General features: G+C 56.4%; 1 protein-coding gene across 2 annotated transcripts; it reads left to right on the top strand.

Annotated features, from left to right (window-relative positions):
- The first annotated feature begins 868 nt into the window (after positions 1-868).
- Positions 869-13,238, top strand: PDCD1 (programmed cell death 1). Of its 2 annotated transcripts, none has more exons than XM_080669032.1 (5): positions 869-997; positions 9,363-9,725; positions 10,076-10,219; positions 11,788-11,822; positions 12,110-12,971. In XM_080669032.1, exons 1-5 carry the CDS (start codon positions 922-924, stop codon positions 12,338-12,340), a joined length of 849 nt encoding a protein of 282 aa, XP_080525158.1. In that variant the 5' UTR covers positions 869-921; the 3' UTR covers positions 12,341-12,971. The 2 variants fall into 2 exon arrangements, with proteins under 2 accessions (XP_080525158.1, XP_080525159.1); XM_080669033.1 differs by having other exon boundaries at positions 886-997; positions 12,113-13,238.
- The last annotated feature ends 1,238 nt before the right edge of the window (positions 13,239-14,476 follow it).

The following is a 14,476-nucleotide window of genomic DNA, read 5'->3' as shown; positions in this document are numbered from 1 at the left end:
GCTGCTGACAGTGGAAAGATCTGGAAATGGGGCCTCCCCAGCCTGGCTTGGGGCCTTCTGAAACCCGAAGCTGAGAGGGGGATGCTAGGCAGCCGATGGCCTTCAGTAGGGCTGGCAGCAAGGCTGCCGTGGAGGTGGGGAGGGTAAGGGGGAGGACATGGGTAAGGGTCTCAGGTGGGCCTGGCAGAAATGTCCCTGACCTAAGCCATGAGTCAGGCAGACCCTCAGCTGCCCCCTGCAGGTGTCCTCGCAGCCTGGGGAGGGACGATGGCTCTCCAGGATCAGGAGGGCCAGACAAGCCCTTGGCTGCCCACTGTGCACTGCCCAGAAGGGTGGCTGGGTGGGGCAGCAGAGGTCTGGCCAGGCCCCCAGTAGTGGCAGAATTGGTGAGTTCAAACACGAGGCCTCAGAGGAGGCAGAGTGGGCTGTGGGATGGGGTCGATCCCACCTTCACTGTTGCCTGGGGGAGCTCAGCCCGGAGAGGGTGACCCAACTTTAGAAGGATGGCTGGGAGGGGAGGACAGTCACCCCGCCCCCATCCTATGGAAAGGGAAAGAGGCAACCCCAGATAAAGAAACAAAATTTTCCCTCAATAGAGAGACCCCTGATGGGGAGAGGTACCCAGACACCCTCCCTCCACCTGTCTGTCTCCCTCTCCTTCTTCCTCTCCATCTCTCTCTGCGTCTGTCTCTGTATTTCTTTCTCCCTCCCGCCTCCTTCCCCTACCCCCTACTCTCTCACATCCCCCATCTCTCTCTCTCTCTCTCTCTCTCTCCACCCCCTAACCCTCCCCCTGCCCGTGTGGAGGAGGAGGAAGAGGGGGCGGGGCGTGTACCTTCAACCCCAGGGAAACAGTTTCCTTTCTTCACGCACTCTGCCAGAGCAGAGGAGAAGACGTCGTTGTCGGCAGGTGCTTGGGGCATGGGGACCCCGTGGGTGCCCTGGCCGCTCATCTGGGCGGTGCTGCAGCTGGGCTGGCGGCCAGGATGGCTCCTAGGTAAGTGGATCACAGTTGGGTGTCGGGGTCAGGGGTGGGAACAACCTCTGGCCCTCTGTCTCTGGCAGGTGGGGAGGAGACTGTGTGGCAGAGTGCTGTGTGGCTTTGGGCGAGGGAAGTGCCCTCTCTGGGCTCACCTGGTGGTGAGACCCCTGAGCAGGCAGGAGTATCCCAGGTCTTCCTCGGTGACCAGTGGGATGGCGAGCCTGTGCCCCTTGCTGTAGAATGACCAGGCCGGGCTGGCCAGAGCCCCAACCTGCGCCCAGCTGCCCCAACCTGTGTTTTCCTGGGATGGGCCAGCCTCACGGGGGCTGACTGGCTCTTGAGGTGAATGGCTGGATGGCCCCGAGACTTACTCTCGTTATATCCAAAGTAACCGTGCAAGTGAAGATCATCCCCCCAACCCCCTCAGGGCCTGGGGCGCCGCTGAGGTCTCTGGAGGAGATTCCCAGGGCACGACCTGGGCACGACCTCAGCATCCATGGCAGGTTTTGGTGAGGGGATCCTGGCTCTGACCCCCGGTATGAGCCGTCCACTGGACAGCCCTGCAGGCCCATGGTCAGGGAGCGGGGCTCCCCCTGGCTGGCCCCATCCTCAGCCACACTGCACAGGTGCGAACCGGGGAAGGTGGATCCCCACGTCTGGGCTAGGGCCTTTCCTCTGGACCTCGCTGGGATGGGGACCGAGGGCCCCTGGAAGAGCCAAGACGAGGTGGGGGTTTCCGGACACCGTGGAATCCTGGGGCCAAGGGCTCTCAGTCACTCTGCCCCTCCAGGGTCTGCTTGATGGTGACGGGGGCAGGCCTTTCCCTAGGCAGGGCCTCACTCTCCAGGAAGACCTCAGGGTCAGTGAAGAAACTCAAAGTGGTCCCAGGGCCTGTGGCCGAAAGGTGCCTGGTGAAGGGCCTTGGGGGGAGTCCAGGCATGGGAGCAGAAGGGGCGTGCGCCACCTGGGAGGAAGAACTGGGGCATCAAGGGGGCTGTGACCTCCCCGTGGCCCGGTCCTCACCAGGACCCCTTCCCAAGCGGGGAAGGTGAGAATAAGGTTGTGCAGCCAGACCCTCCAGTTTCAGATGAGTTAGCCTGGGCAAGATGTTCAAACTCAGAGTGCCTCAGTTTCCCCATGTGTGACCCCGGCTCAGCACAGAGCACAGCACTGCCGTGTCACATGCCTGCGGGGTCCTGCTCCTGCTCTGACTCAGACTCGGGTGCTCCAGGCCACGGGGACTTTCTATTCCATGTCGTCTTCTTTCTTCCTAATTCATTCACTATATTTATTGTTTCAGTCAGTCATTCCCATGGAAGTCCCCCTCCTTATGTACATGTTTTTCTTGCACTTTATGAACTATCCCAAACCCAGCAGTAGGACGCCCCCACCCACCCGGTGCGAGTGAAGGAGAGAAAACGAGAGTAAATGACAGCCTGGAGTCAAACAGGAGCCCTCATCCACGAGCTTCCTCACCTTCAGCGAGTCACTGCTCTCTCAGAGCCAAGGTGTTAACCTGCAATTTGGGGACAATAATGCCTGCCCTCTGAGGGTCCTGAGAATTAAATCAGATCACTTATAAAAACTGTCTGGCACAGACCGTGACACAGATCATTAAGCCAGGTTATTGTATTTATTTTTTCAAATTACAGTTTTGAAAAATATTTAAAACATACAGAATAGTTACAAAACACAGCTGCAAACACCCTTCACCCAGAGTTACCAGTGGATCACATTGGCACATTCGCTGTGTGTATCAGCGGCCATGACCAATGCCACAGACCAGGTGGCTTCTCAACAGAAGTTCATGGTCCCACAACACAGAGGCTGGAAGCCGGGATCCAGGTGTCGGCCGGCGGAGAACCGAGAGGCCAGGCCTCTCCAGCTCCTGGTGGTGGCCATCAATCCTTCTCGTCCCCCGGATTGTACATCACCCCATCTCTGCCTCTGTCTTCACATGGTCTCTCCTGTCTGCGTCTGTCCAGATGTCCCTCTTCCTATAAGGTCATGGTCATGTTGAATGAGGGCCACCTCTGGACCACAATGTGAACAATTACATGTGCAACCACCTGTTTCCAAGTAAGGCCACCCTGAGGTGCTGGGTCAGATCTCAGCGTGTCAATCTGGGCCCACGTCCCATCTGTGCATGTTACCGAGATTTGGGCTGGGCCATGGAGGTTGGTTGTTCTGATCATGCCGCAGACCTCCCCTCCTCCCGGCACGGGAGCTTCGCGAGTCCCGAGTTCAGATGTCCCCAAGTCCAGCGCTGACTGCTTGTTGGCAGTCACGGTCCTCAGCTCCCCCTGTCTCTGCAGGCCCTGGAGTTCTTTTTCTTTTAAAATTCAAATCTCAATTTTATTTCACACATGGGAAGCCTTAGAACTAGGAATATTTTATTGAGGCATTAGTTCCAGGTGCATAATGTAGTGATTCCATATTTGTCCGCATTGCGAAGTGATGAGCCGGTTAACAGCACCCACCAAACATAGTCACAGAATTCTTCTTCTTCTTCTTTTTTTTTTTTTTAAATATATTTTATTGATTTTTTACAGAGAGGAAGGGAGAGAGAGTTAGAAACATCGATGAGAGAGAAACATCGATCAGCTGCCTCCTGCACACCTCCCACTGGGGATGTGCCTGCAACCAAGGTACATGCCCTTGACCGGAATCGAACCTGGGACCCTTCAGTCCGCAGGCCGACGCTCTATCCACTGAGCCAAACCGGTTTTGGCCAGAATTCTTCTTTCATGTCTTGAAAACCTTTGAGCTCCACTCTCTTGGCTGCTTTCAGACGTGCAGTGGTATGCCTCAGTGTCCGCGGGCATGGGTTCCAGGTCGCCCGGGAATTCTGGTCAAGCCCCTTATATTGCACAGATGTACTACAGTCTCGTTAGTAAAGGTGCTTCCCACCAAGACGTGAGGTAGCAATTCTGAACCTACTGTGTGTACTGAGATTGAACAAGAAAGTAATATATTGTAAACTCTGAGATCCAGGTTTCTGTCAGACAGTAAACCCTGTGCTGTCGGGCAGGAATTGGGTAGGACCTTAAACTCACGGTCTTTAGCCAGCTCTCACAGCAGCCATGCCTGCCAGGACATCATCGCCCCCCTGGCCACTTAGCCGAAGGGACTGTCACTAAATCTTGAACATCCTCTCTTGTGTTCTTTTCTTTTCTCACAGCCTACTACTATTTTCTCAATAGTAGTAGTATGAGCATTTGGAGCACTCTTACTGACTCACACCTAATACATACACCATCATATTTTCCTACCTCGTCTCAAGATTTCCAGAGGCAGAAAAAGGCGTCAGAGATGGGCAAACTGTTGAGTGGGGACTGGGTGTCCAGGCAAGTGCCCACTCTCATGGAAGGGGCAGCCCCAACTCGGCTCCAGAGGCGGGACCTTGCACCGGATGTTGCAGATTTTCTGACATTTAAGGAGAGGTCAGAAATTCAAATTTTTATGTGACATATCGTATGTCTTATGTGCTAATTCTAGGCTGTTTTGTTTTTTAAAAATTCTTTGTGAGGGAAAAGATAAACAACAACAACATATCTGTGGTCAAATGTATCTACCACAGCCATTTTGCAAGTTCTGGCCATGAGCAGAGATGACATTTAAGTAAATAACTACAGCCAGCCCTCGGTGTCCGCGGGCCTGTGTACTGAAACCCAAGGATGCTCAGGGCCCTTACATAAAACAATGTGGTATTTGCATATAACATCAGCGGGTGCGCCCGCACATCACTTGTTTTGCGTGGATTCAGCAAGTGCTCCACACAAATTAGCACGTTGCAAATTCAAATTTTGCATTTTGAAATGTTCTGGGATTTTTGGTTCTTGCGAATATTCTGATTCGAGATTGGTTGAGTCCATGGCTGACTGTTGAATATTATGAAGTACAGTTGCCATGCCCCAGGACCTATTCATCTTATAACTGGAAGTTTCTGTCCTTTGACCCCCTTCACCCACCACCCCCCCTCCCTCTGGCAACCACCTGTCTGTTCTCTGTATCCAGGAGCTCGATTTTTGTTTTGTTTTGTTTGTTTTTGTTTTACATTCCACATATACGTGAGATTATATGGTATTTGTCTTTCTCTGTCTGACTTATTTCACTTAGCATAATGCCCTCAAGGTCTATCCAGGTTGTCGAACATGGTAAGATTTTATTCTTTTTTGTTGCTGAGTAACATTCCATTGTATGTACGCACACCTCTTTTTTATCCACCCGTCTATCAGTGGGCACTTAGGTTGCTTCCGTAGCTTGGTCACCGTGAATAATGCTCCAGTGAACGTGGGGTGCACCTATCTTTTCTGTTAGTGTCTTGGGTTTCTTCAGATAAATACCAGACGTGGACTTGCTGGATCCTATGATAATTCTATGTTTAACTTTCCGAGGAAACTCTATCCTGGTTTCCACAGTGGCTGCACCAGTCTACATTCCCACCAGCAGTGCTCGAGGGCTTCCTTCCTCCACGTCCTCGCCAGCGCCCGCGTGTCGATTTACTGAAAACAGCCATTCTCACAAGCATGAGGTGGTGGCTCGCGGGGGTTTTGACTTGCATTGCCCTGATGATTAATGAGGATGAGCATCTTTTCATGTCTGTTGACCATCTGTATGTCCTCCTTGAAAAATGCCTGTTCAGGGGCTTTGTCCATTTTGTAATCAGATTGTTTGTGGGGGTATTTTTGCTTTAGAGGTGTGTGGGTTTTTTATATATTTTATATATTAACCCCTTATCCAACATATGATTTACAAATATTTCAAATCTTTTTTCCACTCCGTAGGCTGACTTTTCATTTCGTTTGATGGCTTCTTTGCTGTGCAGCAGCTTTGTAGTTTGCTGTAGTCCCACTTGGCAATTTTTGCTTTTGTGGGCAGCCCTGGCCTTCTCGAAGGCTCCACCTGGGTGTGTCTGATGATGGGTCGTGGAAGATCACACATGTGTTGGTCCTTCTTAGGGCACCCGCCAGAGACCCCACCAGGGTCACATTCTCTCTGGGCCCCCAGCAAAAGAGGGGAAGGCAAGAGCCTTCCCTTTGTGATGAACAAAGACGCACAGGGGCAGCTGGACAGGGACCCGCCTCGTCCAGTCAGATTCCGTGAGAGGCACCACAAAGAGCCAACAGACAAGTGACTCAATTGGTAACAAATTAAGGTCAGGGGTGGGGCAGATGAGATCCAAAACTGCAGAGAAACAGGGCTCCCCCCTCCACACAGAACAAGGACAGTGTCCCGGGACCGGTCAGTAGTGTCCACGCTGGGGCGCCTTGGGAAAGCCTGCTGGAGGGGCCTGGGGAGGAGGGAAGGGGCTCCGTGCACTGCGTGGGCTCTGCGGGGAGCTTCTTGGGTGGCCCTGGCCATGAGAGGGGGGTCTGCTTGGAGGTGCTGGCAAGTTGAACCCAGGTGGAGGCATGGATTTGGGGAAGGGTTGGACAGCGACTTAGGATGGTGCCATCCAGATGGGCCATCCTGGGCGTTTGTGAAGGGAGACATGGGCTGGCTGCAGTGGACAGTGGCGGGGACACAGTGGTGGGCCCACGGAACCAGCACTGCGCTCTGCTGCTGCAGTGTCACCAGTGACTTCGCCGAGTCTTTGTCCACCTTGAACTGTCACTTCCATGACGCTTCCTTTAAAGACTTGCTTCCCGACACCATACAGAGAACTCTGCCTTCTGTCACCACCACACCACAGCAGTTATTCTTTATCAGGTGTCCTCAGACTTTTTAAACAGGGGGCCAGTTCACTGTCCCTCAGACTGTTGGAGGGCCAGACTATAGTTTAAAAAAAAAAAACTATGAACAAATTCCTATGCGCACTGTGGGCCCGGGACGAGTCGGCTGCTAAGCAGGACAGGCAGCGGCACCCGGCGGGCCGGATAAATGTCCTCGGTGGGCCGCATGTGGCCCGCGGGCCGTAGCTTGAGGACACCTGCTTTAGATAATTGTAATGACTAATGTGCAACATTCAAACTTTTAATTTCTTGCTTATCTAACAGTGCTGAGTGGTTTGGGGTTAGCTGGGTGGCTCATTTCTTTAGAAACCCAAGCTGATGGGGCTTTCTTTCATCACTTCGGCCTTCCACTCAGTCATCTTTATTGGTCGGCCAAGAGAAGAGAAGTTGGGGAGTGCCAGGGAAGAGCTATGGACCAGGTTCAAAGTGCCGCTCATCGCCTGCACGCCACATCCCATTGTAGAACGAATGAGCTAATGCTGACTTCACGTAGGAAGGAGACTGGACTTTCCTGAGCAGCTGGAGACTTTTTGCCCCGCAAATGGGAGGGAATCACACTACTATTCATCTTAAATTCTCTATTCCAGATTGGTGTACCTTTCCAACCTTTCCTGGACCGCTTCTGTACTTTGCCACCACACTGTTTCTATCAGATCCTTTATTCAGTCTAATAGCTCCAAATCACTTTCTTTCACACCAAAATCCTTTACCGCAAAGCACAGTATTACCTCTTTCGCTAAATCTTTTCTCATTTTTTTCTCTCCTAAAAAAGAGACCAAAGGTAGACAGTAAACGTATTCTACTTTAAATCATCTAAGATCAAATCATAATTAGTGTAGGAAAAGACCCAGTAATGAGAGAGGAGAGAGAGAGAGAGAGAGAGAGAGAGAGAGAGAGAGAGAGAGACACTTGCTTCCCAAATAAATGTGTGAAGAAGATGGCCGATAGTGCTGCCAAGGGGAACGGGGCTGGCATGCAGGAGGGTAGGACACAATCAAGAATGAGGGAAGGGCTGTGTCTCCATCAGTGTTTGTGTCACCCCCTAGAGGACCCTACCTGCCACAGCCATCCCCAGTCCAGAACTGCCCTTCTCCAGCCCCTGGCCTCCCTGACACCCAGGCCCCTCACAGCCAGTGGGACATGCCCTCCCCCAAGCTGCCCCTCCACAAGGCCCAGGGGACCCCAGCTCCCCTGAACAAGGATGTGCAGGCGGTCTGCGACGCCCACACAGGAGGGGGCTCGAGGCTCTCCGACACGATAATGAGCACACATGCTAGGTTATGCTCTCCCTCCCTCACATGCATTCACGCTCACGTCCACATGCTCCCCTGGCTCATGTCCAGCTGGCACTTGACGGGATCATAGGTACAGTACCTGCAGCCCCAGGACTGGCCATGTGCCCATCTTGACCATGCATTGATGGCCAGGAGAGGTGCCCGGGAAGGGACATGGTGGGAGGTACAGGCTGGCTGGGCCCTGGGCTCTGCAAGCCAGTGTTCTCAGTGTAAACCGGGTGGGAGGTGGAGAAGGTCCTGTGTCCCTGAGCAGGACAGAAATGCGAGGACACTGGGAACACCTCAGGACCCACCTGTTCTCTGAATATCTCTGATTTTGACCCTTGTGAGGTGCCCAGTAGGGATGGGCAGAGGGTGTCCTGGTCACACGTGCCCTGAAGTGGCCCAGGTTGAAGGGGAGCTGGTCCCAGCACCATCCCATCCTCCTCCGAGCCACGCAGGCTCACTGGGCAGGCATTGCACGGGGCAGGGTGGGCTGAAGCAGCCAGTCCGGGGCCAGTGTCATGGAGTGTGGGAGCCACACCCAGCAAGTATTCCCGTTCAGGATGGAGCTGAGTAGAAAGCAGACGTGTGGCCGTTAGCGTGAATGCATGTGAGGGCGGGAGAGCATAACCTAGAATGTGTGCTCATTCTCGCATCGGAGAGCCTCAAGCCCCCTCCTGTGTGGGCGGCCCCAGACTGCTGGCACATCCTTGTTCAGGGGAGTGTGGGCTGGAGCCCAGGGTGTTGGGGACTCTATTTCCGTCCATCTCAGGGGTGATGGCCCAGCTGAACTGCAGTCCCCAGAGCCTTGGAAGAGGACCTGGGGGGCCCCACACGACCCAGGTTAACAGTGCCCATGTGGGGTCCTAGCTCTGAGCTTGTCCTGAAATGGGGGAAAGGCTGGCCCCTGAGCCCACTGGACTGGGCTTCCCACCGCAGTCCTCGTCAGCCCAGCCCAGCGCCCAGGCCACCCTCCGCACCCCTCAGCACAGTGCAGACAGCTCAGAGACCTGGGAGGCAGAGCTGGGGACCTGAGTCAAGGAGGGAGGGGTGAAGGCCCTAAGCCACTGCTTGGGAAAGAAATGGGATGGGGGGCCTGGGTCGGAGTCAGAGGCAACCCAACCCAGATCTCTGGATGCCATCAATGGACAAGATCCCACCATGAGGTTCCCTGGTGAGAGGTGAGCACCCCGTCCCCAGGAGGCGTGCAAGGAGAAGCTGCAAGGCTCATGGCAGAGGGGACTCCAGCGTGGCTGGGCTTCCCAGGAGCTTCCTGTCTGACGGGATGTGGGGAAGTGGGAGGTGAGTCTCGGTGGGCTGTCCCACATGCCTTCCTCAAGTCCCGCTGGTTCTCTCTCCACCCCCCAGAGACTCCCGACAGGCCCTGGAGTCCCCTCACCTTCCACCCACTTCAGCTCACGGTGGCCGAGGGGGAGACCGCCACCTTCACCTGCAGCTTCTCCAACACGTCGGAGGACTTCGTGCTCAACTGGTACCGCATGAGCCCCAGCAACCAGACGGACAAGCTGGCCGCCTTCCCTGAGGACAGCAGGCAGGAAGTCCGCAGGGACCAGCGCTTCCGCATGACCCGGCTGCCCAACGGACGGGACTTCAAAATGAGTGTCCTCACTGCCCAGCGCAATGACAGCGGCATCTACCTCTGTGGGGCCATCTACCTGCCCCCCAAGGCGCAGATCCATGAGAGTCCCCGAGCAGAGCTCACAGTGACAGGTGCAGGGCGGGACCCGAGGGTGGGAGTGAGGGTGCAGACGGGCAGCGAAGGGCTTGTTAGGCATAGTGAGCACAGATTCTCCTCACTTCACCCCAGGACTCTGTCCCACACCCAGGACCACAGTGACCAATGGCTTCGGGCCTCTGTGCTTGGAAGCACCTCAGACCCCATTTGTCCTGAGGGAGGGGCAGGTGGTAGGTGCGCCTCAGAATGAGGTTGTGCAGGCCTGGGTGAGACTGGTCAGTGCAAGTCTAGGACTGAGTCCCCTCGAACTTGAAGGGGGCAGGGTAGGACCCGAAGTCCCTGTCCTGTGTCCCCACGCCTGAGTATCTGTCCTCTGTGTCTCCAGAGAAAGTCCTGGAACTGCCCACTGAGAGCCCCAGCCCCCCACCCAGGCCCACAGATCAGCTACAGGGCCTGGTCATCGGTGTCACAAGCGTCCTGGTGGGCGTCCTGCTGCTTCTGCTGCTGACCTGGGTCCTGGCCACTCGAGGTAATGCCCCACCCAACCGCCCTGCCGTCCCAGCCAGGTGGAGCCTGGGGCACTGCCGAGGCCTGTCCTTGGAGACCCCAGCCATGCCCTCAGGAGGGGTCTGAGGGGAAGGCAGCTGTCCAGGTCACACAGGAGGCAAGGAGAGGCCCCCAAGCTGAGGCCCCTGTGTGGCTACCCAAGGCTGCCCTCAAGCCTCAGGCCACAAGCCACTGTGACGGTGCTTCTAACAGCCGCTGGGGGCCTGTGGTGACAGCCACAGCCACCCCGCCCCCCAGAATGGTGGTGGTCACGGGCAGCTGACCTCAGTCACTATGACGATGGGTGGACACCTCTGGGGCCGGAAAAAGGGGCTGCTTCCTAGAGGGGGCCTAGCCCAGGGCTAGGCCAGCCCCTCCGCAGGCCCTGCACACCAGAGGCTCCCGTCACACTCTCCTAGGACGGGCACCATGGGTGGCAACAGCAGGAGTTCCCAATTGAGGACGGATGCTGCTCTTGGCCCCTCTGACGGCTCCTCGCCGGCCCATGGCCTTCAGACCCTGCGATAACAGGGTGACCACCCAGGGCTGAGCCTTGTAGGAATCACACCCCTGTACCATGTCAGCCCTGCCTGGCTCTCCTCTTAAACCTTGAGGGACCTGGGTGCAGGAGAGACCACTGTCCCTTCTGGGCGAGGAGAGGAAATTGGCTCAGGGCTCCAGATGCAGACCTGTTGCGACGGCCGCCGAGTCCTGAACTGCAGCTCTGTGCCTCCTGCACGCCTGCCCTGGGTGACAAGGGCAGCCACGGCCTCCATGCCCTCCCCCTGGGTGGTTAGGGACAGCGGCATGCTGCCCTACCAGGCCAGGCCCTGCAGGATTCATTTCTCCAGGGATCACATTTTCCTCCTCCAGATATTTTTTGATATGTTTTTATTGATTTTTTAGAGAGAGAGGAAGGGAGAGGGAGAGAAGATAGCAACATCGATGATAGAAAAACACAGCCACCTCCTGCAAGCCCCCTGCTGGAGATTGAGCACACAACCCAAGCAGATGCTCTAACGGGCATGGAACCAGGGACCTCTGGGTTCATGGGTCAAGGCTCAACCACTGAGCTGTGCCCGCCAGGCCCCTTCAGATAGTTTTGAGATGTGCTGAATGCCCCAGGCGCTGGTCCCTGGTGGAGATGCACGTGGTGCTCCTGTGCACATCAGTCAGGGAGATGCTCCGTAGCACCGCTGACTGTGTGTCTGCTGTGTGCTTTATGGCGCCAGCCCGGGACCCAAGGTGGGTTTAGTGGCCTGCAGTAGGCACCAGGCTCGGCCAGGTTTGCGACCCACAGGAGCACTACGCCTGGAAGACAGGCGGTCCTATGTGGCCTCACACCCAGCACCTCACTTCCAGACGGACCCTCGGAGATGAGCAGGGACTTGGGTGGTTGCATGGGGGGTGGGAGCAGGCAGGGAGCAAGCTTGGCCACCCACACCTGGAGGCTTAGGCTCTTCCCATGGCCAGAGGCCTTCCCACCCTACCGCCTGCTGAGACCCAGCCTGCCTGGGCCTCCTGGCCCTGACGCCCTGTGTTTCTCTGCAGGGGGCTGTGCCTGCCGGAGTGAGGACCAGCCTCGGGTGAGTTTCCTTCACCTTCTGGTGATGCTGGGACATTTCAGGAAAGGGGGGTGGGGGGACAGGCAATGCCACAGGTGAGTGGTCTCAGGAACAGCCACACCCATCCCCAACCATGTCACCTTGTTTGAACATGGGGACCCAAGCCCGAGCACAGGTGGTGGGACTCAGGCCCTGCCCCTCTGTGTATGTGTATATACGCACGTGTGGGTCTGTGTTTACACTTGTGTGCATGTGTGTGTTCACCAGCCACTGAGAGAGTGCTGACTCCTTTCTCCTTCTCCCCTAAGAAGGAGGGCCCCTCCGCAGGGCCTGTGTTAAGTGTGGACTATGGAGAACTGGACTTCCAGTGGCGGGAGAAGACCCCGGAACCCCCCATCCCCTGTGTTCCTGAACAGACAGAGTATGCCACCATCGTCTTTCCTGGCAGACCTGGCTCTCCCCGCAGGGCCTCTGCCGACAGCCCGCAGGGGCCCTGGCCTCTGAGACTCGAGGATGGACACTGCTCTTGGCCGCTCTGACGGCTCCTCGCCGGCCCAAGGCCTTCAGACCCTGCGATAACTGGGTTGCCACCAAGGGCTCTCCTCTTAAACCTTAAGGGACCTGGGCACAGGAGAGACCACTGTCCCTTCTGCGCGAGGAGAGGAGACTGGCCCAGGGCTCCAGACGCAGACCTGCTGTCCTGAACTGCGTCTCTGGGCCTCCTGCACGCCCATCCTGGGTGTCAGAGGGGCTTCGGGTTGGAGACTGCCTTGGGCGGCCAGTGAGGTGCCTCCAGAGCGAGGAAATCCAGCACGGACCTGAAGGGCACAGAGGGACGTGCAAGAGCCTGGCTCTCCCCAGGCCTGGAGAAGAGTCCCTGGCCACCCAGGTGGGAAGCACCCTGGAGTGGCCTCCTCCATGGTGCCCCTTCACGGTGCTATTTAAAGGTGCCCCGGAGGCTCCTGCCTGGGGTGCTGAATGGGCACCCTCCAGCCAGACTTACCACTCCTCACCTAGCACACACAGGGTGTCAGCTGTCTGGCAGGGTGGTCTGTGGGCACCCGGTGTGGGGGCTCAGAAGCAGGTGTCCTTTGTGGGCTCCACACACACTGAGAGGCCCTTCCCTTTCTATTATATTATCTACACTAATAAAAGAGAAACATGCAAATTAACCATCACTCTGCTACACCCACAAGCCACACCCACAAGCCAATCAGGAGTGAGTATGCAAATTAACCCAACCAAGATGGCACCCAGACACGGAGCTGGAGCAAGCAAGAGGCTTGGGTTGCCCCAGCAATGGAGGAAGCCAAGCTTCCTGCCCGCCCTGGCCAGCCCTGGCCTCCACTCAAGGCTACAAAGTTTCAATTATAGAAGATAAATAAATCCTAGATACTTGCTTCCAGCCAGCTCTGGCCTCTGCTCAAGGAGGCGCTGAAAAAATAAAAAGAAAAAGAAAAAAAGGAGGGGCTGGGACCTTGGGTCACCGGTGGGTGATCAGGCCAGGATGAGACAGCAGGGGTCATTGGGGGTGAGCAGGCCATCAGTGGGGGTCAGTTGGAGGTGATCAGGACAGCGGGGGGGCAGTTTGGAGTGAGCAGGCTAGCAGGGGGGCAGTTAGGGGTGAGCAGGCCAGTGGGAAGGGAAGGTGGGGGCGAGCAGGCCGGCAGGCAGAGTGGTTAGGGGCAATCAGGCAGGCAGGCAGGCAGGTGAGCAGCTGGAGCCAGCAGTCTTAGATTGTGAGAGGGATATCTGACTGCTGGTTTAGGCCCAATCCCTGTAAACGGGCAGTAGGACATCTTTCAGGGGTCCCAGATTGGAGAGGGTGCAGGCCGAGCTGAGGAACACCCCCCCTCGGTGCACAAATTTCGTGCACCAGCCACTAGTAATTAAATAATGACAGAAGCTCAAAGAAAGGCCCCCAGTTCTGTCCTGCTCACAAGGTCATGGGGGGAGGGGGAGACCCTGCTGGTGCCGGGCAGATGGAGGGCTCTGGTCTTGATGTCACTATTCAAGAAACACACAGGCCTCCTGTGGCCCTCATCTCCGCTCCTGTGCTCCTCCCACACTCACACAGCCTCTCACTTTAGGGGGCTGCTGGGCACCACCCCCCAGAAGCCCTTTCTGGGCTTCACACCCCAAGGTCCCACAGCACCCTGCCCCCAGACCACCTGAATCTGGCACAGGCCATCCCTGAGAGATTGTGCCTATATCTGCCCTGCTATAGCCCTCATGAGTCCCCCACACCTTGGGGTCCCTCCGGGGCAGGGGCAGTGCCCCAGGCTGGGGCCAGGCCAGCCAGTGGGTGGGCTGCACCAGGCTACCAGCAAGCAGGCTCAGGGTGTAGCCTGCAAAGAGAATGCCTGGCCCGTCCTCCAGCAGGAACAGGACACCCCCGTGCTGGTTCCCTGACTGCAATGACAGATGCCCCCAACCTGCCCCCTCCTGTGAGCCCCATCCAGGCCCGCCCCTCCCTAGCCATCTGAGCTCACAGCCTGTGCCTGGCACCCTGGGGTCCTGTCCTGGGTGGGGTGGGAGGTGGAGCCACCCATCCAGGAAGAGCAAGGATGCTAGACAAGGTCACACGTCCGAAGGAACACAGCCTGGGAAGTATGCAGTGAGCATGAGCCTGAAAAACACAGTAGGTTCCATGGGAAAATACTACAACAAGAAAA

The sequence above is a fragment of the Plecotus auritus genome (genome assembly GCF_963455305.1).
Source record: "Plecotus auritus genome assembly, chromosome: 5".
Classification (NCBI taxonomy): Eukaryota; Metazoa; Chordata; class Mammalia; order Chiroptera; family Vespertilionidae; genus Plecotus; species Plecotus auritus.
This window is presented reverse-complemented; position numbering and strand designations above follow the sequence as displayed.